We start from the raw sequence: 23,751 nt of genomic DNA, 5'->3' as shown, positions 1-23,751 counted from the left end.
GGGATTGTCTAGCCACAAGTAGAGCATAAATGCAAGTAACAGATATGATGGTCAGTATAATCTGATGAAAAGCAAGTAAATTACCCAGGGCACAATGGGGGTGATTGTCCAAATGTCACAAAAATGAAAACCTGTTCATTCAGGTTTAACCTCACATCTGCTAGTGTCCTGTCCTACAGCACTGCAATCTATTGTTTAATTCTAAGTTAAAATCAAGTAATCTAAATATGCACACTGTTATATAAAAAGGCCAGAGGATGAAATTACATCAGTTTCTAATAAGGCCCTTTGAAATTCTAAACTAGCAAGTTAGAGGCCAAATTATTTTTCCTCTACTAGTAGAGATTGAACAGCAAATAATGACTAGAAGAAGATAAAATAAAGAGTGTAAAACTCCCAAAATCCTATGCTTGTTTGCTATACAAAGGCACAATAGAGGACTATTAAGGTGCTAAACACTCATCATTTTATTAACTGTCTCCAGACCAGTCTTAAAAACCTTTTGTCTCCCGATTGCCAGATTCTTCAGAAATACAAGATCTGTAAACTTTCCTTCTCTCCCATTTCAAAACTAAATAGAGCAATTTTTAACATGCATCTTTTGAAAAAGTATTTCTAGTTAGAATTTAGTAAAAATCAGATATTTATTTTGAACAATGACAGTAATATAAAATCTAATGTGTGTCATTATGTCTTCTACTTTTTAGTGTGTATAAAATCTATAGCAATCACAGTTATTAAAACTACATTTTCACCTAGCTACATCTGTACATGTAAAACCAATTTATGTGGCTTTAAGCATTCTTTTACTTGATACGTAGCACCCTGTACACGGTAACAGACATCACACCAGAATATAAAAAGGACTGTTTCGTTATTTTCTTCTGTCTGTGAAATACCTGTGCTACTATTTTCTCCTATTTCTTTCAGAATACTCATAAACAAATCTTCCTATCCATGACGTACTGAGCATATTCTGCATCTGAATTGGGGAAGAAAAAGAAAGCTGTGAGCTCTTTAGGACACAGCTCCCCCCTCAGAGGGTACAGTACCACTGATGAGCCCCAGCCCAGCCTGTCTCCACGCTGGCTGCAGGAACTCCCTGGATCTCAAACACACCTGATGGATCCCAGCCCTCCTGTGTCAGGTAGCAACTTGCATCATTTTCCTGCTGATCTTCAAAACAACAGCTATTTACCTATGCCGTTGTGGGTAAAGACAGGAAAACCAACGTATAATAAACTCCACTCTGATGCTGGCTCTTCTGATCACTGTACAATCCAGATCAAGACTAGATTCCCCACCTCTGCCACATGGCACTGGGAGTGAGAAGACAAAAGAAAGCAAGCATGACAGATTTCTCAGCAGAGAAATCAACAGAGGCACTACAATACAAAAAGCAGGCAAGGAGACTGACTTCTGGTCAGTCGGTGCAGGAGGATTTAAAACGTAGCAGGGGCAAGGAATTTATTACAAATAACAATAGGGAAAATAAATAGTGACATAATGCAATAAATAGTGTATATGTTACATCTAATCAAGCTGGCATCTCAGAAAACACAGCAGCTGCTCAATTCAGTCAAATGCAGTTCTTTAGAGGCTCAGAGAACAGGGGTGCACTTAGATTTCTGAAGCAGCATGTGGTCCTGCAGTCACTGCTCTGAGACAAAAGAGGAAGAGTTTATTTCTTATATGGCAACCGGGATGCTCTGGAGCTGCTCATAACTATGATCATATCAGTTTCACCTGACTGTGATATAGTTTAAGGACAGGAATCACAGAACCAATCATTTCTTATATTTTAAAAGAATAGAAGATACAGTATGCAACAAACACTCGAGTTAGAAGAGTAGTAGGGATCTCAGGACTATGAAGCAGACTGTCACAATAAAACCTACACTACAGTCCACCACACTTGAGGATGACCTACTTGCAGAAATTAGCATAATTTCTTTTCTTTAAAATAAAACTTGAAAACTAACTTTGTTAATTAACCAGAGTAAATGTGCCTGGCCTCCTTTCCCAAGGATAAAAGGCTCTTCACAGACTGCCCAGGGAAATGAATTCAATAAAGCAATCTCTCTATTCAAAAAACTCAGCTGTCCATCAAACATACTATCCAACAGCAAGTACCTTCTAACCCATCTCGGTTGCCGAGGGAGGCAGTCTTTCAAGTAATCAAGGACTAGAATATTTGGGGCAAGGTGCCAGCACAAGCTTGAGCACAGGTCTTGCATTCATGCTTATTCACACAATCTAATATGCCCGCAGCGGTGGCAAGATCCTTAGGCTCCTTGAATTTCCATGATCTAACTCTTACGCACCCAGGTCCCAGAGAGGAATCCTGAAGCTGGAATGAAGTACCCAGGTTCCTTGAACATGTCAAGAACAAGAAATCCTGCATGATGAGCAGAAACTGCCTGGAGCTAACCAGTACAAAACACATTAACCACTACAGAACACCAGGGCAGTACAAGCAGAAGGTGTGTAGAATCTACATCTGATACTTTCCTGGAGCTTAAACAACCAAAGCCTCAGCTAGAAAACACCCCCTCTACCTGGGATCTCCCGCCCACAGTCCTGCCCTGCAGCTTTTAAAGAAATAAGCCAGAAACGTAATTTCTTTTTTAAAGCTTGGCTGTGAGAGGAGCTTAATCATGATATAATAGTGAAAAGGTTTTTGAAGTGGGGAAATGAAGGTTCAGTATCTGCTCTAGGCAGATGGGCTTCACACAATTCCTTTTCCCAGAACAGTGCCCAACACCTAGGCAAGATCTTAGTCTGGGTGCACACCTGGATAAAGGGAGTGAAGAAAAGGGACCGACCCTTCCCACCCACTACGTTGAAGTCCTGCCACTGTTCAGCAAAGCGTAAGAAGAATCACAATTTCCTGTGACACTAACAATAGTATAAGGACAACAAATCCTATCTCCACATGCAACATGGCACAGATTTCACCTCAGTTTGTAATCTGCAAGACTGTTCTCACGTATTAGCATAAAGCTATGTAGCAACTATGAAAAATACTGCAAAAATTCTAAATACTAAAAAATTAGACTACGATAAGGTAGTAAAATGGCTACTAAAGTAGGTATTTATCAGGGATCCAGTGGTGAAAAAATATTTTAAGTACTATGAAAACACATTTTTGCACTAAGCTAAACTGGCTCATCTACTTCCTATTAATACCCATACTATGTACACTACACAGAATAATTGTTTCACAGACTATGAGAGAAGAACTTCTGCTTAATATTTTATGACCTTTATAAAACTTTATTAAATTATGAAGCCATGTAGCTTTTACATGCTCTGAAGTTTTGGTTGGGAACGGTTTAAATACATAAATACAGGCAGCTGTCCCAAGTAGTGCCACCATGGTGACTTAAGACACTGTTAAGACTTTCCAGTTCTGTACCATTTTAAATCAGCAATAAAACTCTAGTCCAAGGTAAAGTCTCAGATAGGAGCTATCCAGTCAGGAGCAAAGTACTCGTTATTAAAGTAAATTACTGACATTTTAAAAATATATGCAAGCCCTTCTCAGTTCCTTGCAATTGCGTTACCTATAGAAGTCTCTGCTATAAAAAAAAAGATATTAAAACTAGTTTATTACATGGATAACCTCTTTCAGCATGTCATAAATAGAAATATGAAATCCCGTTATTCGTCTTTAGTACACTGAGCCGAAGCTGAGACTCGTGGGGATCATGCTGCTCACAAAATCTGCCAGTACTGTGACCACTAGAAATTAAGATGTTAAAAACAAAGCCAATACATTGGATGGCAAACGCAGCCAACTTTAAATTTGATCATAGCATGCTGCCTCCTCAGAACTGCAGCCTGGTGGTAAGGAAGTCTGGAGACCACATCCTTAAAGGAAAGGAAAAATTAGAAAGGAAAAAGGAGAAGAAACGTCCACCCTGCTTTTCCGAGCTACTTCATCAATGACAAGGGGAATCTCCCTCTGACACAGGACAGGGAGATATACTGCCAATTCTCACAGTCCCCTTGAAATCCAAGAGAGTCCTGAGGCACTTCATGTACGTCATCTGCCACAGTCTGACCATCTGAGATTTCTTGTTTGCGTTTTTGGTATCTCTTCCTTTGGCAAAACTGACAGATCACTATGAATATACATTTTCATATAATTATTTCACCAAGGCACACTGCTGTGCAAGTTTTTAACATATTATTCTTCCAGCGTACCTTAGTTATATCCATCAGCCCTTCAACGATTCTAGTTCTGCAAAATCCTACATAGCTATGATCTTTTACCTTCAAAATGTTATAAAGATTAAAACCTCTCATTTCATGTATGAGCTAAGAAAAGATTGATTCTAAAAGCTCAGAAGCTTCTCCCATATCTTACTATCATTCTGAAATCCAAAGTAAAATCCTTTCAAACACAACTTGAACAGAGTTCAATTTATTCCATTCAGTTTAGCAAAATTTGTACTTACTGACTGTTCACTTAGATCCTGAGAGTCTTCCATGGAGGTTAGTCACCTTTCTTTTCACCCACAGGCAGAAATTATCTTCTGTTCAATTTACAGCTCAGTAGACTAAATTAAAAAGAAGAGAAAAAAATTAACATGTTGGTCTGTGGTCCTCACTTCTCAGGTAAATCTGCAATAAACAAACATCCTAACTGAGGATGTGCTTTCCCTAAAATCTGCAGCAAAGTTCCCACTGACTTCTGTGAAGCCTAATTTTATATAAAGTGTTTTAACACCTCCAGTATTATTTTGGGAAGCTAGCTAAGATACACCAACAGAAAGAGGTACACACTTAAGTAATAATTCTTCAACTCCTGCAAAAAAAAAAGTTATGAAAACAAACCAATGAAAAAGCTAAAATGTTTAATATAGGCAGCTGTTTAAGTAGACAACAAAAGGTAACCCTTGGGAGAACATGTTAGAAAATTACAGAACGCCAACCAAAACTGCTTAATACACATTTAATGATAACCTCTTAGTCATTAAGTGTCTGACAGAAAAAGGTTATTATGCAATTATCAGCATGAAGTCCCATCTTTAAGGTCCATTAAATTCCTTTAGGATTAAATAAAATACACAAAGTGGTTTATAACAAGCAGCTCCCGACAAAGTGCTAAATGACAGACATTACCCTAATTATCTGCTATGTCTATGCCTTCTCTCATAGGCTGAATCACTCTCATCAAATATTGAGATCTTCAATAGGAAAATTCTATTTTCTAAGAGTTCTGCATACGAATGATTATGGTAACCTGAACTATAAAGCCACACAATTACATTACGCTCTCCATTCTCAGAAAACATCCACTTTGGAGATATGCAAACCTGCATAATTTAGAACAAAACAAGTGCCAGGTATATTTCATATATACAATTATTATTTTTAATCAAAGCTAGTGTTACATTTAAAAAAAAAAAAAACAAAAAAACACACAAAATATATAACAGTATGTAAACACATAAATTAAGGAACTCAAACAACCTGGATGTGTTTATAGCCAAGGCACCCCAAGAAACCATTACCTGGGAGTATGCCCAATAACACAAACTTATTACAGATCTTGGTTCTAAATTTTGACCAGCAAGCACTTATACTTTATGCTACCTCCAACTTGCATAAACATAACCATTACTTACTTGAGGTTAAACAAGGTATAGCTCTACTGGCATTCACAGAACATTTGAAAGGAACCAGAGCTACAAGCCACTGCAGCCACATATCCCCATCCACCGCCTTACGTCGCCCTGTGAATACCTCCTCTCTTTGTCTGAAGTGCCACTTATTTGCCATACCTCCATTTACTCCCCAAAATATAACTCCTGAAATTTTCTTGTGTTTTGCATTAGGTATTTCCTAGAACATACACACATGCATGTTTACTGTCCCAGTCTACTTTTTTTTCCCAGTCTCACCTTTATTCCCCCTTTCTTCTGCCACCAGATTACACCCTCCTGTTTTCCTTCCCTCTTCTTTAAGTTTCAAAAAAAGTTTCATTTGCATTTCATTAATTTTTGCCATAAAGTTACAAAAGGAAAAGACCAGTCGCAAGCAAATCGTTTTGCATGTATTTCACCTTATCTGAAAGCTGAAAATAATTCCTGTTTTACAAAATCTTGGAGGGATCCAAGACATCGACATCCTCACCCATGATGCCTTCACCAAAACAGAAACCACCTCCCATGGTTTTTTGGTCAACATGCAGCCCACATCCTGGTGTTTATAAAAACCTTCTGCAGTCTTTGTCCAATGGAGACAAAAGGGTAATAGAAAGGCTTCTTTAAAAACTCACTACAGGCAAAATTCAGAGAGAAGCCTATCAAGAACAATGGGTATTTTGAGAGAAAGCAGCTCTACAAGGCATTTCCTGTGGCAGCCACTGCCAAAGGAGCCAATTCCAAACACAAAGGCAAATTTTCAGAACCGATCCTAAAATATTCTATGAATAACATAAACATAAAATCTGCTTTAATTTAATTAAGAGTTTGAAGTGTGTGCATGTTATTGCATTATCAAGACTGCCTGTGGAAAGAAACCGTCAAGCACTAAGCACTCAGTGGTAAAATACAAGATTCGGAACAAATTGTTTGACTATTGACATAGAAACTATTGTTTCTATGAAAGTCAGTACCTGGCTTGCAGTCAAACATTAAATGCTCTAACTCTGTCTGTCAGCCACTGAAGGTGACAGATCCCTCACTTTCTGTGTAAAACTCAACTCAACGACAGAGCCATACCATGACAGAGCCATATTCATGTTTCTTCCCATATTGATTGTGATCTTAATCAAAGTACACTGAAATCAACAGATGGATGTCACATTTTTCCATAAAAAATAAAGTGTGTCAATAGTTTAAATACACCCTGACCACGTTAAGTCCAACAGGAGTTTTACTATTAAGAACTGCCTGTGACTCGCCCACAATGTGTGTTGTGTCCCAAAACTCAGGTGGATGTATCCACTGGAACACATCACTAAATACGCCACTTGGATTAGTCACCTTCTAAAAAAGACCGACCTTCATGAATTTTTGAACTTACTTTACTGAATTGCACAACAAACACAAGCTTGTTTAATCTTTGCAGAAATACACAATGTCTTAAATATATCCTTTGCACGAATATGCTATATTATAATAGTTTCTAGTACTCATTGTTCATCTTCACACTGCCTCAAAATTCGAATACTCTCACTGGAAACTGAACTTTTAAAAATAAAAATCAGAATTAATATTTTATCAGTATTCTACCTATCAACAGCTAAATCCTGCTACATTTTGAGCCCAGTTAAAGTGGCTGATTATAACCAACTGCTAACACAATGATTTTTATAATGGCAGTTATGCCAATTGCACTTAGACCAAATCCTTTAGGGTTTAGTTTTATAAATTTGTAAAAGAGGAGAAAAACCATTAGAGAAGTCAGTGACTCAAATAAGACCAACATTACTCCCTAATAAAGATATAAAATTAAAGGATAATAGTAACCTCGTGCTGTTTTATGAGGCAATAATCCAGTTACCAATTCAACCTTGTAGTTTATCCCATCAAGAGAACCAGATTAAAAACAGAGGGAGGGAGGGCACTTTTACCCCTCTTATATTGCAAGTGTTTCTAACTGGGTTTAAATATTTTTAAAACTGTTGTTAAAAGTCTTAAACTCACAGACAAGCCAGAATGAAGAAAAATGCCTGTTTCTGCTCTTGATCCAGTTCTTGCAGATGTGGCTTTAAAACTGATGAAGTGTTTTATGCTCACAGATAAAAATTTTACCTTTCTAAGAAATGTCTTAATTAGGAGGATTCCTGACTTTCCTCATCAACAAATGCATTTAAATCTAATTTTTTATTTATTTATTTTTATCTGGGGGAATAAAACACTTCATCAAATTTAAACTGCAACTTCCAGGACTTGACCATGAGGAGAAACATGTGCTTCCTCCCAGAGATACACCCATAGGTTAAAAACAATACAAAACTACTTGAGGATCTGCTGCCTACTTCTTCGTAAATGACTGAAAATGTAAGACAGCAAGGATGCAGTATCTCCCCTCACAATGGTTTCTTCAGAAAATTAGGATGGCAACAAAGAAAGAACTGACTGAGGCAGTTTCATTTTCTATGGGATGTCTAATAAGATCCTGTGCTGCAACTTTCACAAGCTCAAGACAGAATGTGAAGCTTGGGGAGCCACAGGTAAAAAACAGCCTTAAAGCACTTGATGTTTCCCATGAGTAATTCAGAGGCTGCTTCAGGCCCTCCAGTCAGCCAGATGGAGAGATGGAGCTCCAGGAAGAATCCATAATCTGGAAGAGGATTTTCCTATCAGACAAAAATTTTCATCCCTTTCACTTCAACCCAAAAACTTACAGAGAAAGTCCTCTCTTGGTCCACTAGGAGTTGATCCTCTAAATGAAATTACTGGGGGTGGTGGTCCTCACTTTCTACCACAACGTTTTTTTTCACATGATAATCCCCTTGGGCACATTGTCAGATTCTTTTTATTCTTTTTTAAGTGAAGAACACCTACTTCTATTGAGGTTATATCATGGTGATGCTCTGGCATGATTCTCTGGCAGTATAGTACAGGAACTGCATGATCCCAGTCAAATATACTATATTGTTTTTACATTTTGAAATGTGTTGATAAGAAGCCTAGAGAACAAACAGAAAGGATGCTGCTGTGTTTAACACAATTAACTGACAGTCACAAAGAACTCATTTCTATCATAGCCTCAGGCTGAGAGTCAAAATGTCAAGAGAGAAGTGGTCACAAATAGGACAATTTCTCATTTTCTAGTGGTCTACTTCAGAAATCTGTGATAGTAGAAGTACTTAGTGCTTATAACTGCAACTGAATGTATGCAGGGCGTGCAGCAGTAAGGTGCCAACGATGAGCACAGCCTCCAGGGTCTGAACTCCCCAGTCTCACGCAAGCCTCTGTCTGGGTTTGCGCCGTTCCTACAGGTCATCTGAGGAGCATGAAGCACGTTTGGGGTATGAAAGGTTATGCAAGGCAGATAAAGAGAATCTGTGCAAGGAACTAGTGCATATGCACTACAATCTCACTAAATTAGGTTATTTCATGCTAGTTGTTTCCCGTGAAACTCGTTTATTTGAAGGAACAGGTACCACCTAGCAATCAACCATTTCTTATTTAGGAGAACATTCTTCTAGTTCTCTGCATGCATTATCACCTGTAGTCTCATGTGAAGCAGATAAAATATAACCTAAATTTAAAGAAAAGGAAACCAAATGCTGATTTTTAGACTTTCCACTTAGCCTAGATCTACAATCAAAACCTGGATTTTAGATAGTAAAAACATACTGCTTTCTCAGTCCCTACTAGTATCACACTTGGAAAAGAAGAAAGATCCGTGCCTCAGATGAGGAGTGAGACTGATGTTCTTTATAACCTAGCCTTCTTCAAAACTCTATTGAAACTACTATCAGACAAGTCAATAAGAAAAACATATAAATTTAACACTTTTAAAATAAAATTATAACCATAGGGCTTTCTAGAAACTAAACATCACTGTCTGTCCTTGTTTTAGTAGAAAAAAACATGTCAGCTTTCTTATCTTACATTGTAAGGCAAAATGAAAATTCAGCTCTTGACAATCTCAGAAAAGCTATTGCTTGATATATTTTTCATGGTTAATTAATTTTAGCTTCATAGACTTTTGTGTTTTCTCTCATATAAGTGCTGTGTTTTCTTGAAAGGAATGTCAACCCTAATAAAAACAATTATTCTTTAGTGGGAAAAAAGGGTAAGAAACATTATCATCTATATCTAATGTCAAGGGAGAGCAAATGACTAACAAATTTTGAATACCATGAACATAATCAACAGTTTAAAAGACAAGCAAAGCCATCCTGACAGTATGACCTAGCCAGGGACATGTACTGCTTTCCTGAGGAAAACTGGCAGGTGGAAAGAAAGCATACAGAACCTTTTTTTTTAGTGCTCAAATTTTTCTTTTTGCACTCCTTTTAATCAGAAGGATTCTTGCAGGAAGTAGAAGTGGCTTGGGCATCTTGCATGCTTATTTAGGCTTAGCTGAGGTAACTGCTATCTACCTGATATCAAAGCGAGTGACATGAGCCTCCTTAAAAACTCCTGTTGCATTGCAGAAACAAATCTTGCTCCACACTCTAGAGAATTAAGGGAAATATGGAATGTCCATCTTTCCCTTTCTCCTCTTCTAATACTTTTTTCCTCAGGCCCTCATCTCCAGAGGGTTAGATATGGCTCTCTTCAGATCAGTTTGGTTTCAGTCCACTTTTATCTTGTTGAGGATGAGAATTTCACACTTAAGAGAAGTTTTAGACCTTTCTGGAACCCTTGTAGCACACCCAGGACACACTTCTCCATCTATCAGTGACTTCCAAAATGCTGAGCTCCTTCCCTACCCAGAGCCCTGGGCCTGCAGCTGAGAGGACAGCACGCCCTGCCATCCTGAGAGTCCAGTTTATTTTAGCTCTGAGCATGTCCAGCGGCCCCTGGTGGAGGGAAAGCATCTTTGCTGGGGTCTTTGTTCGGCTGAGCATCTACCTACATCTATTTGCATTTGCAGATGGAGATCTTAAATAGAGAAGATACATTATTCCTCATTTTGAATTATCAGAATTGCTATAGGAGTTCACTCAACAACTCACACAACATCTGTAGGCGTCTGAGCACGTATGTATTTCCTACCTACTGCAACCACGCACACTGTCCTGCTACTCTTTTGAAGGGAAACAATATGGAAGGAATTCCCAGGATATGCTGAAAAGCAAACGGACCCAGCCGCTTCCTCTATAAACGAAAGTCCTCACTTTCACAGCAAAATACCAGCGTACCAGTTAGATGGAGGGGACTGTGCAGGACATCCTTCAGGACCTGTTCAGCACTCTCATCCTGGCACAGTATCTGGCACGGATGTGCATAAGAACATGTAGATATCTAAACTGGGTATACGGTACATATTCCAATACATATATACTGGCTATCCTATATATTCTAATGTATATAGAAACCATGCTTCTGAAGCAAATGGGTTTCAAGGTGCAATGCCAAACGTTAGTAGCACAAAAAAAAAGCAACTACAAATTAAAAATAAAACGCTCGTATTCCATCATCAGGACACTGATAACCTCAAAGCTCAGATTCACAGCAGATTTAGGGTCTGCCTGTTATCCCCGCTGGAAATAAAAGAGCATTTGCTCCTGGTAACACAACTCAGCCATTTGCACACCTTGAGACAACAGAAGTACCCATACTAGTTTATCGTGTATGTTAAGAACAGGGAAGGGGTCTCTAACAGCTGTCAGGCGTTTATAGTTCCGTGCTCATCTGGTTTCCTTTTACCTTCTCCTTCCCCTTAAAAATTACACATCTATAACTAGGACATAATTTGTCATTTCCATCTTCCTTTCTAAGCCTGTGAATTCATGCCAGATATTGAATAGAGCAATCAAAACAGACATTATTTGTGCAACCAAACTGTAATACACTGAAAACCTCTCAAAACTCAAGTCAAATAATTGGCTTTCATGCCAGTCACTATATATTTCTTACACACAACCTTGCAAATTCTGCATGGTCTTTGGTGAACACTTGTAGAATTGCCAGTTTAATGCAGTTTTCCTCCTTGAACTGAGTTTCCTGAAGAATGGCTTTGCTTTTGTGGTAGCTGTGGACATTTTATTCAAGAAAAATTAAGATGATATTCCCACTCTGCATCAGCACTTGTAACTTAGAAACAAGTCAAGCCACCACAAAACCATTTGATTCCAGTGAAATGCAGGCATCAAGACAAAAAAGCAGAGCAACGCATACCATGAGGTCTCCGCATCAGTTAGGTACATAAAACGGGTAAGAAATGGGAAGTGTCTCTGGCAAGAGATCTGCCTGCTGTCCCATTATCATCATGCAACAAAACAAGTGGAAAAACAGGAAAACAGAAAGACTTCTTGGCAAATGGTAAACAACTGCAAGCACTGTATCTCATTTATTTTAGTTAAAACAGTACTTCAGTTCAGCATTTATCTCCCTTGCAAAATTGCGTACCAATTTTACAGGTACCCAAATATGTCTAAAACAGACTCCACTACTCTTCCTACTACTCCCCTCCCACACCTGTACAACAAATAAAAGCGATTAGCTTTAAGGATTTCAGAGTACAGAATTCTAAAACTCAGAAATTCCTCCCTTATCCTAACATTGCACAATATGCTGTGAAATTGCTGAGATTAAAACCAGAGCTGTGTATTCACTGATGCTTGGGGGCTTCCCAACTGCGAGAGACCTCTTCACTCACACTTAGATAAGGCATGCAGCTACACAGACCTTTTCTGACTCATTCCAGATTAATCAATTACAGATTATTCCAGACAGAAATAAATAAAACAAATGCTGAGACTGTTTCTGGTCTGGTTTTGTAAACAAATCTAATCTAGAATCCCACTGTGTTCCCCTAAATATAAAGGGAAATTGATTAGTAAAAAAAATTAAATGTGGTGTTTTCAAACTCCTGGTTGATCAAACCCACACAATCCTTACCAAAAAGAAAGGTTTTTCCCAGAGGAAACAAAAAGTAATGCAAAGATGCCACAGATAGAATCATACTCTTTTATAATTTTAATAAAAATTTTAGTTTTATTTTCCTACTAGCTGGCCATGTCAATGTTTTGAACATCTAGGGGTTTTTTAGGGGGAAGGATTTTGGGTTTTACTACACAACATATTTTGGTTAATATCTGAGACATTTTCCCTCTCTTTTTTGTAGAAAGTAGCTGAAAACAAACCAAATAAAACATTTCATTTCTTTATAAATAAGCCACTGAAAACAGAAATAAAAAGGCCATACTTGATTAGACAGAATATTTAAAGTGACACTGTCAACTTGAAAACATTAATTATTTCCCTTCCCCAAATGACATGTCAAATTTACTTTCGACAGATTAAAAAAAAATTAACCTTGTGACACAAAAATAGCATATGGTAACAATATAGGTTCTTTCTAAAACAGAAGCCCTACTTATCATTTTAGAATTTAGGAGAACCTAAAAAAAATGAGCACATCCTCCAGGTAAAAGCAAACAGCAGTTTTATAAGGCTGGGCAAATTAACCCAAAGAATCCAACCACATATTAAAATGAAAGCTGTGACAAGACAGTATCTATACATCTTACTTGTTTTAAAAAGTCATGCCGCAGTTTCAAGAGTGTATTCCATAGTATGATAGTATGAGCATGCAATGACAATTACGAAAGAAGTTCAAATACTTGCGAAAATTCCTAGAAACATCCTGATGAAGTAGGAAGCTCGCCGCTTGCCCTTCCTTTTTGGCTGTCACCTTCCTTGCCCACCCCTGGCCGGCAGCTGCCATTCCTGTTACTGCAAGTGTTTCACATACACTTCTCGAATGGACCATTTTGAAATGCCAGGAAGAAATATAAAAGTAAAGCTACCGAAAATAAGCCTGGGTACTTTGGTTCTCTTACTTTGGTAGAAGAAATAAAACTTTTTTCTTAATTACAGTTGACAGTAACCCCTAAATATTGCATTTGAGAAAGTGTTGCATTCTCAAGGAATTACCGAACAACAGGAAACAAAAAAATGTGAATGCAAAACTGTCCCAGAGCAAGAAACTCCGGCTGGCGCCAGCACGCAGCTCGGGCCGTTTCTGACAGAACGTAAGGACTATTATTACTCATCAAACCTTAGACTGCTGCACCACGGCCGTCCAGCTAAACTGAAACCATCAGAAGGCAATGAATGAAAAGTAGCAAAATTCCTACGTGCCACCTTTGTCCAGCACAAAGAAAACACTAAACCCAGTATTAGAAGTGCTGTGTAGTCTACATTTTTTATGCTAATGATCCTCACAAGAGCTGTCCCCATACACGACTGAAATGCCGTGAAGTTCCCCCCATCCCACAGGTGACTCTCTTTGACTGAGAGCCAGCACTAAGTGTGCAACAGGAATTGTGAAAAACAGGTATTGTCAGATTTTAATTAAACAACTGTTTTGGCAATGGATCCTTTATCAGATTTCCTTTCCCCCACTTAGATATTTATTAGCTGTGATCAAACTATGCTACATTCTCCTTTGGTAAACTAAAATCTGCTAATTCCCTGGAAGATATGGTTTCCAACTGTCTAATTACTCCTCTTGTCTTATATCTAAAACTTCTATTCTTCCAGCTTCCTTTCTAAAGCTAAAAGAGAGCGCCACTTTCCAGTAGTAGCTGTACCCACAACTAGCTACACAGGTAACATAACCTCTCTTACTCTGCCTAGTACTTTGTTTAAATAACAATTTAAAAATATGTTTTTTTGGCTATGATACCATCCTGATCATTTGCTATGACCTCCAGTTATTTTTTTAAATAAACCACTGGCTTGTAGTGAAGCACATGCTGTTTGCTCGCTCTCAGTTTACTGAACGAGTCAGACTACCCTTAGCAATCTGCTCTCTTCATTAGTTACTCTTCCCTCAGTCTCTGTAGTAGCAGTACTATACGCATGACAGTCTAATTACAGAAGTAAAAGAAAGCTTGTAAGAAGAGAGATCTCTTTTATTGGGTCAGCAAGTGATCTAATCAAAGGTCTTACTTCTTGTAGAACTTACTAATCGTTGTCTCACAGGATAAAATAATAAGTCATTTTTGATTTGATGACTAACCCCTGAACGACTCTGTGTAGCAGTGTCCTCTCTAAAGACCCATTAGCAACTAAGTATTTTTGAGATCTGTGCTTTAGTTTGCTGTTTAATCCATCTCATTTGTGCAAAGTTGATTCTGTGTCCTTCAAGTTTGTTGAACAAAACGTTATGCCAACTCAAAACCCTTACAGAACTTTATTACATCACTACTCTTATCTCTAGAAATCGAACTTGTACTCACATCAAAAATAGTATCACCAGATTGCTGTGCTTGAGTGTCCATAAACCCGTGATGTGGTATAGCATGCATATTTCAGTGTTATATGGGAACAACATACAAAAGGCATTTGGAACGTGATAGCATGTAACTTAATACTTTGTGACAGTGGAGACTAATAAAAAATAGTTACCATAAATTAAGCACTTGTCTACAGTGACAGCGAAGTAATGGCCACTTCTGAGAAATTATTCCACTTCTTTCCCCAGGAACAGTGGTAAAAGAGTGCAGCCCATCACGAGCGCTGCTGCCCTCAGCGATGATGCTCTCCTTCTAGCGCAGTTACATTCTACCTGTCCCCACTGAGCCCAGCTTTGGGACAGTGGTCCACAGACCTGGAAATGTTCTGTTGCCTGGTATTGCGTCTGAGCTCCTGCCTTCCCTTGAGAACATCATAGCTGTCCCCTCCAAAGGTACCAAAACTTTCCCTATTGTTTTAACCTGCACATATATCTGCAAATTATTTGCAGCGACTTTAGTTTTAGTTAAAAAAACACAAATGAAGAAAACTTTTCGGTTAAATATCAAGGGATCATTTTTGTAGATACTGTTTTCGTTCTGAAAAATTCCACCTATCCCGCAGACTTGACCCTGCACTTGAGTTAATAGAGGTGGCAGATTAGGTAACGGAGACTGTGGTTCCGGAGCTATTTCTGCAGCGCCGGTGCCAGGCTCAGCAGCACGGGTGCTGCCACTCATTCTGACCTTTGCCTCGCTGCCAGCACAGCTGTTTGTGAACTACAGCAAGGAACAGATCCAGCTTAAACAAGTGGCCAGCAGAGGAGGGGTAAAGGGCTGCTTAAGAAGCACTGCCACCAAACGTGAAAACTTAGCTTCGCGCTCTTCCGTCCTCTGCCACAGAAAATGGATGGATGTAGGAGCTTCGGATACAGTCGGTCACACACAGCAAGGAGCCACACGCAGATTACTGCTATTACTGCTTATATGAACCAAGACCCCTAGCAAACGATGTAAAAACAGAGCAAAATGATGGACCTCTCCCTACAGACCTTACAATCAAACTGCTGCAAGCTTTGTCCTGATCTGACAGCATCTCTTGAGCTGCAGTTCCAATCCTGGACTTCCTTCAATGCAGATCTAAGCAAGACCCCAACAAGACGGGTACTTTCACAACTATCAAGGAGGAATTCCTTCGATTTCATTTGTCTTAAGCCAAAAATGTGACTACTCAGCTAGCCCTTGGAGAAATTATGTTACCGTTTAATCAGAAAATTGGAAAACAAGCTGACTCATAGCTAACTAGCTAGCAGCAACGACTCAGAAACACATCAGCTGGCCATTCTAGCTGAAAGACCTCTTATTGCAGGTGACTCCCAGACATACCGCTGCACAGTGAGCTCAGCACTCAGATGGTGCTTTGAACACAAAAATTGCTTCTCTGAAGGGGCAATCAACTGAACCAAATGAATATGAACACACTAGCTCCTTCTATCACACCAGAATAGAATAAGCATAAAAATAGGTGGCAGAATGGAAAAATACTTTAGTCTTTCCACTTGGAAAAACTACCACAGTTCCAAATCTTGCCTTGGGTAACCTGGAAATTTTATTTCGGAGACCCTTTCCCAAAACATAATTATTCCATTTCTAAAACCTCTCTACTATTCAGCCCTATTAGTTTCCAGCTCCCTAGTTCTCTGTGTTAAGACGACCGCTCTCTGTGTAAGAAGAACATTAGGTTGAGTCTGAGTTGCATTACTAGAACTTGGCAGAGGAAATGCGCATAATCTGCCTGAGCTGTGCCCGGTTTTGTGAAAGCATGTCTACACTGGTACACTCAGGAGAGCTGGAAGAAAGACCTCACATGTAGCATGATGTCAGGATGCATAAAGCGGATTGTACATAGGCTGTTTTAGCTGCTCTCACTTGGGAGTAAGGTGAACTTTGTTTTCTGTGATTCTCTGGGAATATACTACAGTAAATAAAAAGGAATTAAGGAATAAAAAGGATTTAACATGGTAAACGGACTGCACACCTTTCATTGAATAGGTCTGGCAGTCACAAAATGTCCCTGAGTAAACGCAACCTGACTATTCACTTCCCTGAGCAACAAAGTTGCCTGAAAGGAATTAAAAGAATACAGTCAATTAACAATATTTCTAACTGCATCATTTTCAGGAATACAATTACTGTAAAAGCCACTTCCGTGCTCATTTATAAAACGCTGTAAAAAATAAAAAGAGATATACTAATGTAAGAGTATGAAAATGTCTTAAAATGGAAGAAATCATGAATATGTGACTTGGACATTTATATTTAACCGTCCTTTTTAATTTTTAAGTATTGCAGGATCGTTCCTCTGTTCATGTGATCTAACACATATAAAGTATACTACAATACCCCCCCCCAAAAAAAAAAAACCAAAAAAACCCAGACTGCACTAAGAATAGAGGACTAGATACTCATCTAGCATAATGTGAGACCACTCCAGTAATTTGAACATTCCTACTCCAATTTGCAACAGCTAAGGATCTGGCACAAAACATCAAGTTAAGTTTCCAATTACCTCATGCACCAGCATTGATTTCAATAGTTATATACACAGAGTCATAGAGGAGAATTATTTGAAAAGTTGCAAACTCAGCTCTGTATTTCTTTTACTTTTGTGGTCTAAATCAGACCCTTCATGGTATTTTAATGTAGGTTTTTGTGGTTTAATTATACATGTGTCAAGAGCAGACTAGCTGCTCGCTGCGTCTACCCAATTAAAAAAAAAGGCAGCAGTAACTGTTTACACTGCTGACAATGTCAACTTATACTGGGTCATGCCACAATAGTAATAAATTTTAATGTTGCCAAAAAAAATCTAGTGCATATTAGCTTAAATACCCAAGTAAAAAGTTATCACCTATATGAAAACGTCTTCTGTATGTGAATATTTTGCAGGTTGCCTTGGGAGGTCTTTTTGTAATTTGGTGTTCCAAATTAGTCAAATTGTATAGTCCAGCCACAACAGGAGGCAACCCTGGTGTAAAGACACAGTATTCAGTCAGCCCAGACAGACTGAGTTCTTCAGAGGCAGCACTTAAATTACATCCAACTAAACAGCCCTAAGGTGTCCTGCAACATTACTTGCTGCACTGCACTTCTATGGACAGCTGCTTAACAAAAAATCGCCACAATTTTATTTAATGTTTTAATCCTAGCAAAAGGACGCAGACTTCCAAATGAATTTGGGCACAGAAAACCTCCAAAATCCTTCTTTTCAAATCCATGATAAATCAGACTAAATCAAAGTTCAGTGTCTAGTACCTGAGCCTAATAGCTTCAGGCCAAATATACACTAGTCTTACTGGTATATGGACCACCATAAGTTCTGAAGATAATCACTCCTCATTACAATCTTCCCTTATCATGAAGAAAATTTAAACAAATTGAAAATAAAATGCTTAACCTTTAGTATTCCTCAGACAGCCATTAGCATTCGACATTTTGCTCAAAAGTCTGACAGCTTGGCTATATACAATCCTGTGAGTGAGACTGCCCAGTGATGCATTTTGATATAGGATAATCAATCAACAAAGTAATTTTACTGTTTAACGTTAAAGCAAAAGGCGGGCCCGCTATTCAACACATTTCTCAGGCTTAGAGACAAAAAGAAGAAACTGCTTTAAAATAAGTTTTCACCAAGGCCCTGTATTATAGGCATCCCAAAAGGAATCTTTCTGGCAGCATTAGAACCTACAATGTAGACAAAAAATGTAAGTTTTTATTGCCTTTTCAAATAAATTTTTCTCTTTACTTGACAGATAAGCACTCTTCGTATCTGAGCTTTCGCACTGCAAAGTGCATCCAAGTTCCTTTAAGCACTTCTGATTTAATGACAGATTTAATAACATTGCAACACAGAACTGTGGACTTGGCCAAAAAATTATTTCATAAAAATCTGATTTCTGTACAGCAACATCTAAAATGTCACCTAATACATACAAGTAAAGCAGAAAGCTTCTAATGTATGTTGTAAAGCCTGGGGCTTTGATAGGTAAAACATCTACTGACTTTAAAAGACCATAAAGATAATTTATTTTTAATAACCATTTTTATTTAATCTTAAAAAGAGTAGCAGTTTATGCCTTCAGTAAAACCATGCCCTGAAATCTCAGGGGTGATTAAAGGGCCATGCCAAAGCTGAAAGGTTTCAAATATCAAACTATACTATTATGTCAGAGCCAGCAAGATCAATTAGCGCTTTTCAATGACAGAAAAGGTTAAGTTGGACACATATTTACACAATATTTAAATTTTTAAAAAAAGACAAATAGCACATATTAAGCTAATACCGCATATTAAAACCTTACTTATAAACTTCTCAATTGATGACCAAATATGAAAAATCTTCTTTCATTTGCAGAACATAAATACTGCTTTTCTAACGCAAAACGGCATGAAGATTACAGATCCGTTAGATAGCAGAAATAACACTGGATTCTCAAGTACAAAGTAAAAACCAAAAACATCTGAGTGTTCCTGCTACCAGACTTGGCTTAGTGCTGAACTTGCAAAAAGCTTAAAAAATATTTGATCAACTTGACAAATGTCTGTTAGTCTGATGCCTCTGTGTTTGCATTCTTCTTGCAAACTCTGACAATACTACAAATGAATGAAAATGAGCAAATAAACCTATTCCCATGTTCAACTAAAAGACAAATACAAAACTACCAAACAAAAAAAAAAAACAAATCTGTAAATTAACTCATCTTCAATCTGGAAAAAAAGCAAGCATACACCTTGTGCAATTAAAAGCCATCCAGAAACATGCGTACCAGGAAGGCAAGGGAAGTTGCATTTCAGTTCCTAGTATCAGAAGAATACTAACTGGAAGTACAGGTATGTTAGAAGTTAATTCGATACCTGTTAATACAAGCGTTGCCACAGTAAACATAGCTTGAACAAAGTACCAGGTTATGATATCAAATAAAGTCAGTATAAAATCACAATAAAAGTGCAGGACATCAAGAAAACCTAAGGGAAAAACACAGTGTTGAAATCTGTGATTCAGATTGTAATTGCATTATTTTGAGTAAAAGCAAAGCAAGATTACTTTTGTCCAATGATATATTTCAAAACGTCTTTTTTTTTTAAAGCCCATTTCTCTATTTATTTCTTCAAGGAGTGATTTGAAATATTTACTACCAGACAGTACCTAATTTTAGGTTTTAAGTGCTTTAACAGCTCTATGAAATATGATCAGCAGCTGCAATATAGAAGTATGCTGAATAAACTCTCCTTATAAAAAGGGAGACCTGTTTTACCCTGAGTTCATAAAATCCCTACTTTCAAGACAGAAAAAGATAACACAGAAAATATTAGTAGTTGCGTCCTAGAGCGTTTGACAGAAATTCCAGGAATTTTTTCTTCTTTCTGAATTAGCTTTCATATTTAAGAGTGGAAAAGGCAGTTCAAATTTTAACACTGGAAGATTGCATTGAACATCATGCAATGCCAGCAGGTCATCAAGGAAACAGACAGGTACCTTTCCCATACCAAATACCAGTGGGTTAACATTGATTAATTCTAGGTCTGAAAGGTGAAAGTTGCATAAAGTTTAAAGAGTAGCTCTGAAAGCTTGCATCAGAGGCTAAAAATATGCAACAGGATACTCTCCATAGCCGTATTTCTCGTTGCTTTGTTTGAAACATTTTAACTGGGAACTGCAATTAACTGGGAACCCACCGGTTTTCTACTCATTAAATGCCTTGTTTAGAATTTATCCATCCCATTGGTGTTATCCATACAGCAGAATACATTTCTACTGCAAAGTGTTGTGAAGCCATTAATAAATACAAACCCAGCAAGAGTAACCTTCAACTAAATTTATTGGCAGTATAACCATATAGACATAACAATTTATAACTGCATACGAGTATCTGAACAGATACATAAAAGATTAGTCAACATATTCCTCTTTCATTTTTATTAAATTTGATTGAAGAACATAAATATCAGAATTTTCAAAAGAAAGCAAGAAGAGCTGTTTCAGACGTAGCCCACCTAATGTTAGATGTCAAACATACAGGAAGAATCACGGGGAAGGGACAGCAACGTCAATCTGTATTTCCACTTTACTCACAGTGTGATACATACTGTAGGTATGCAAACGTTTGTTATTCGGCAGCGTTTTCAGAAAATACTAGGAGAAAAAGTCAAACCCACAGTAATTTTACGAAACTTCTCTTTTGAGTGTTAAGGAAACGAAACGATGTTATAACCTGAGCTTCAATGCGAAGTACACTCTTTAAATAATAATTAAACACTGAGGGCAGACCGAAAAAAAAATATTTACCATAGAGAAAAGATGCTTGCTTTGTACGCTTCACTCTAAATCTAAACTGTTGGTTAGTTTATCTTAGATACACTTTCCCCACTCAGCAAGGGAAGCACGTAAAACAAACCTCAGAAAACTGAAAATACTGGTTTCTTACTGTTCTAGCATGACTTCATGCTTAAACTCGAATCGGCCAAGGCGCTCCCTTGTCTGGTACAGCGTGCCTCCCAGGATTTTTGTAAATACCAGCTATTTCACATCGCCACTCGCCAGATAAGCGCCCACCTCCCCCTGCCCCGCTTTAAATCCTGCCCGCGGGATAACGGGAAGGCAGCTCCGCACCTACTTGGCTCTCAGCGGCAGTTTCATAAATGTAAATGAAACTTTAGATGCCAATTACCGATTGGCAGCGGCGCCGCCGTGGGATCCCGCGCTGGCCGCTCGGTGGGAAGCGCCGTGGGGCCGCTCCCCCGCGGGTGGGTGCCGGGCGGTGCGGCGGCGGCCCCGGGGCAGCCCCCCCGCCGCCCGGGGACGGGGCAGGGCGCCCCCCACACCCCACACCCCATCCCTCCCCAGGGCTCGGGGAGAGCCGCCGGCGGAGCCCTGTGAAACCCAGCCGGCGGTTTTCCGCGGGCATCTGATTTTGGAAGTGTCTGTAATGACAGCCGGAGAGGGAAATTAATGGCCAACAGCCCACTGGGTTTGAACACGGAGAATCCTGTTACCTCCTCGCGGCTCAAGTACACACGCACGCACAGACTCACAGACACGCAGACAGAGGCTTCCCCACGTGGAAACGCTTGCAAACCAAAACACAAGACCCCGCACCGCCGGCGGGACGCCCTTCCTCTGCCCCCGTCCCGCGGCGCGGCGGGGACGCGCGGCGGGGGCGGGGACGAGCTGGGACCAGCCGACCGAAAACGCACCGTTTTGTCTTTAAACCACAAGAAAAAAACAAGCCGGGGCGGGGGAGGGGAAGGGATCCCTCGGGGAGAGGAAACGGCGAGGAACAAAAACAGCGGGCAGCTCTGTGCCCGCTCCCCTCGGACACCGGGAGGAGCGGCCGCCGAAGCCCCCGCGGCGGCTGCCGGCCGGAGCAGCCCGCCCCGTCCCCCGGCGCCCCCAACGCTGCGCGCCCGCCCGCCCGGAGGAAGGAGGGCGGGGAGACCCCCAGGGCTGCCGGCGGCCGGGCCAGAGCGCGGCCGGGGGCGGCCGGCGGAACCCACCTCCTCAGCCGCCGCCGCCGCCTGTGCCCGCGGGTCCCGGCCGAGCTGCCTCACCCCCCGCCCTGCCCCAACCCCAGCCGCGCTGGGGCAGAAACGCGTGCTTCGGGAAGGGGCTCGCTACCCTCCCGGCGTGTTTTCATGCCGCTCTGGCCGGAGGGGCTCCCCGCCGCCAGAAAACTTTTCTCTCCGCCTCCGGTCGAGTCGCCGCCGACCCTGGCTCCGGCGCCGGCCCCGGCTCCTGCCCCGGCTCCGGCTGCGGCCCCGGCTCCGGCTCCGGCTCCGGCCCCGGCTCCGGCTCCGGCCCCAACAGGCGCGGCCGGGCGATCCGGCGGCCGGCAGAGCCCCCCCGGCCGTCCTGCCTCCCGCCGCGCCCAGGCGGGCCCGCATCCCCCCGTCCGCTGGCGGGGCGCAGCCCGGGCCCCCCATTTCCGCCCCTCCGGGGGCGGGCGGGCGGCGCAAGCGGGGAACAATGCGATGGCAGCCGGCGCGGCTGGCGCCTGTCTCGGGGCTTACCCCAGCAGCCACGGTAACCGCGGGGGGCGAGGGCAAACCGGCAGGGACTGTCACCTGGAGCGGGGCAGAAAGTCACCCCCTCCGCACCGGAGACCGGGTTTTTTGCAACTAAACTCGCGTGGGGCCGGGGGCGAAAGCCCGTCTCGGCGCCGCGGTGGACGGCTCCGCTGCTCCTTCCCGTCACGTTTGTTTTACAGCAACTTTTTTTTTTTTTTTTTTTTTTGGTGATCGGACCAACACGAAAACAATGCTAAATAAACCCTGAACACAAGCACACGCACACACCCATCTCCACGGACACGTGCACATGCGACAGGGAACCGGTTCCCTCCACCTCCGAGCAGAAGGGGTGGGAGGGAGACCCGGGGACGGGGAACTCCGAGGGACACTCACCTTCTCGCTGCCGGGATATGCCGCTACCTTTATTTTAGGGCTGCTCCTTATTTATTTATTCTCGTCCCTTCTCCGAGCCGAGGTTCCCCTTTTGCACTGTTCCTCTGGCAAAAACAGGACATCCCCTCTACAAGTCCCCCCCCCTTTCTCCACACACAAATAAAGCGCAACGCGGAGCAAAACGGGAGGGGAGACTTGGGGGGGGGGGGGGGGGGAGAGATGGAGGAGGAGGAGGCTGGTAGGGGAGAAGCCAAACACTCCTCGCACTTCAGGGAGCGCAACTCGTCGCCTCTCACGCACAGGCACGTAGGAAGTTTCCCTGGCGAGGGACGGGACTGTGCTAGGAAAAGGTAACACCCTGCCGCCCGAAAAGGTAGCCCCGGGAGCGGGGAGGTGAGGGGCGAGGG

The 23,751-nt window shown here is 40.9% G+C and overlaps 1 protein-coding gene across 10 annotated transcripts in view; it reads right to left on the bottom strand.

Annotated features, from left to right (window-relative positions):
• EYA4 (EYA transcriptional coactivator and phosphatase 4) overlaps positions 1–23,459 on the bottom strand; it is a 155,478-nt gene extending 132,019 nt beyond the window's left edge. For all 10 annotated transcript variants that reach the window (XM_075087667.1, XM_075087666.1, XM_075087669.1 and 7 more), the window contains exons 1-2: positions 23,345–23,459; positions 4,464–4,565 (exon numbers count right to left, since the gene is read on the bottom strand). In XM_075087667.1, the coding sequence (XP_074943768.1) occupies positions 4,464–4,496 (33 nt within the window). In that variant the 5' untranslated portion in view covers positions 4,497–4,565; positions 23,345–23,459. The remainder of the gene's footprint in view (positions 1–4,463; positions 4,566–23,344) is intronic.
• Positions 23,460–23,751: the final 292 nt, after the last annotated feature.

Source organism: Phalacrocorax aristotelis, chromosome 3, assembly GCF_949628215.1.
Source record: "Phalacrocorax aristotelis chromosome 3, bGulAri2.1, whole genome shotgun sequence".
In the NCBI taxonomy this organism is placed as follows: Eukaryota; Metazoa; Chordata; class Aves; order Suliformes; family Phalacrocoracidae; genus Phalacrocorax; species Phalacrocorax aristotelis.
This window is presented reverse-complemented; position numbering and strand designations above follow the sequence as displayed.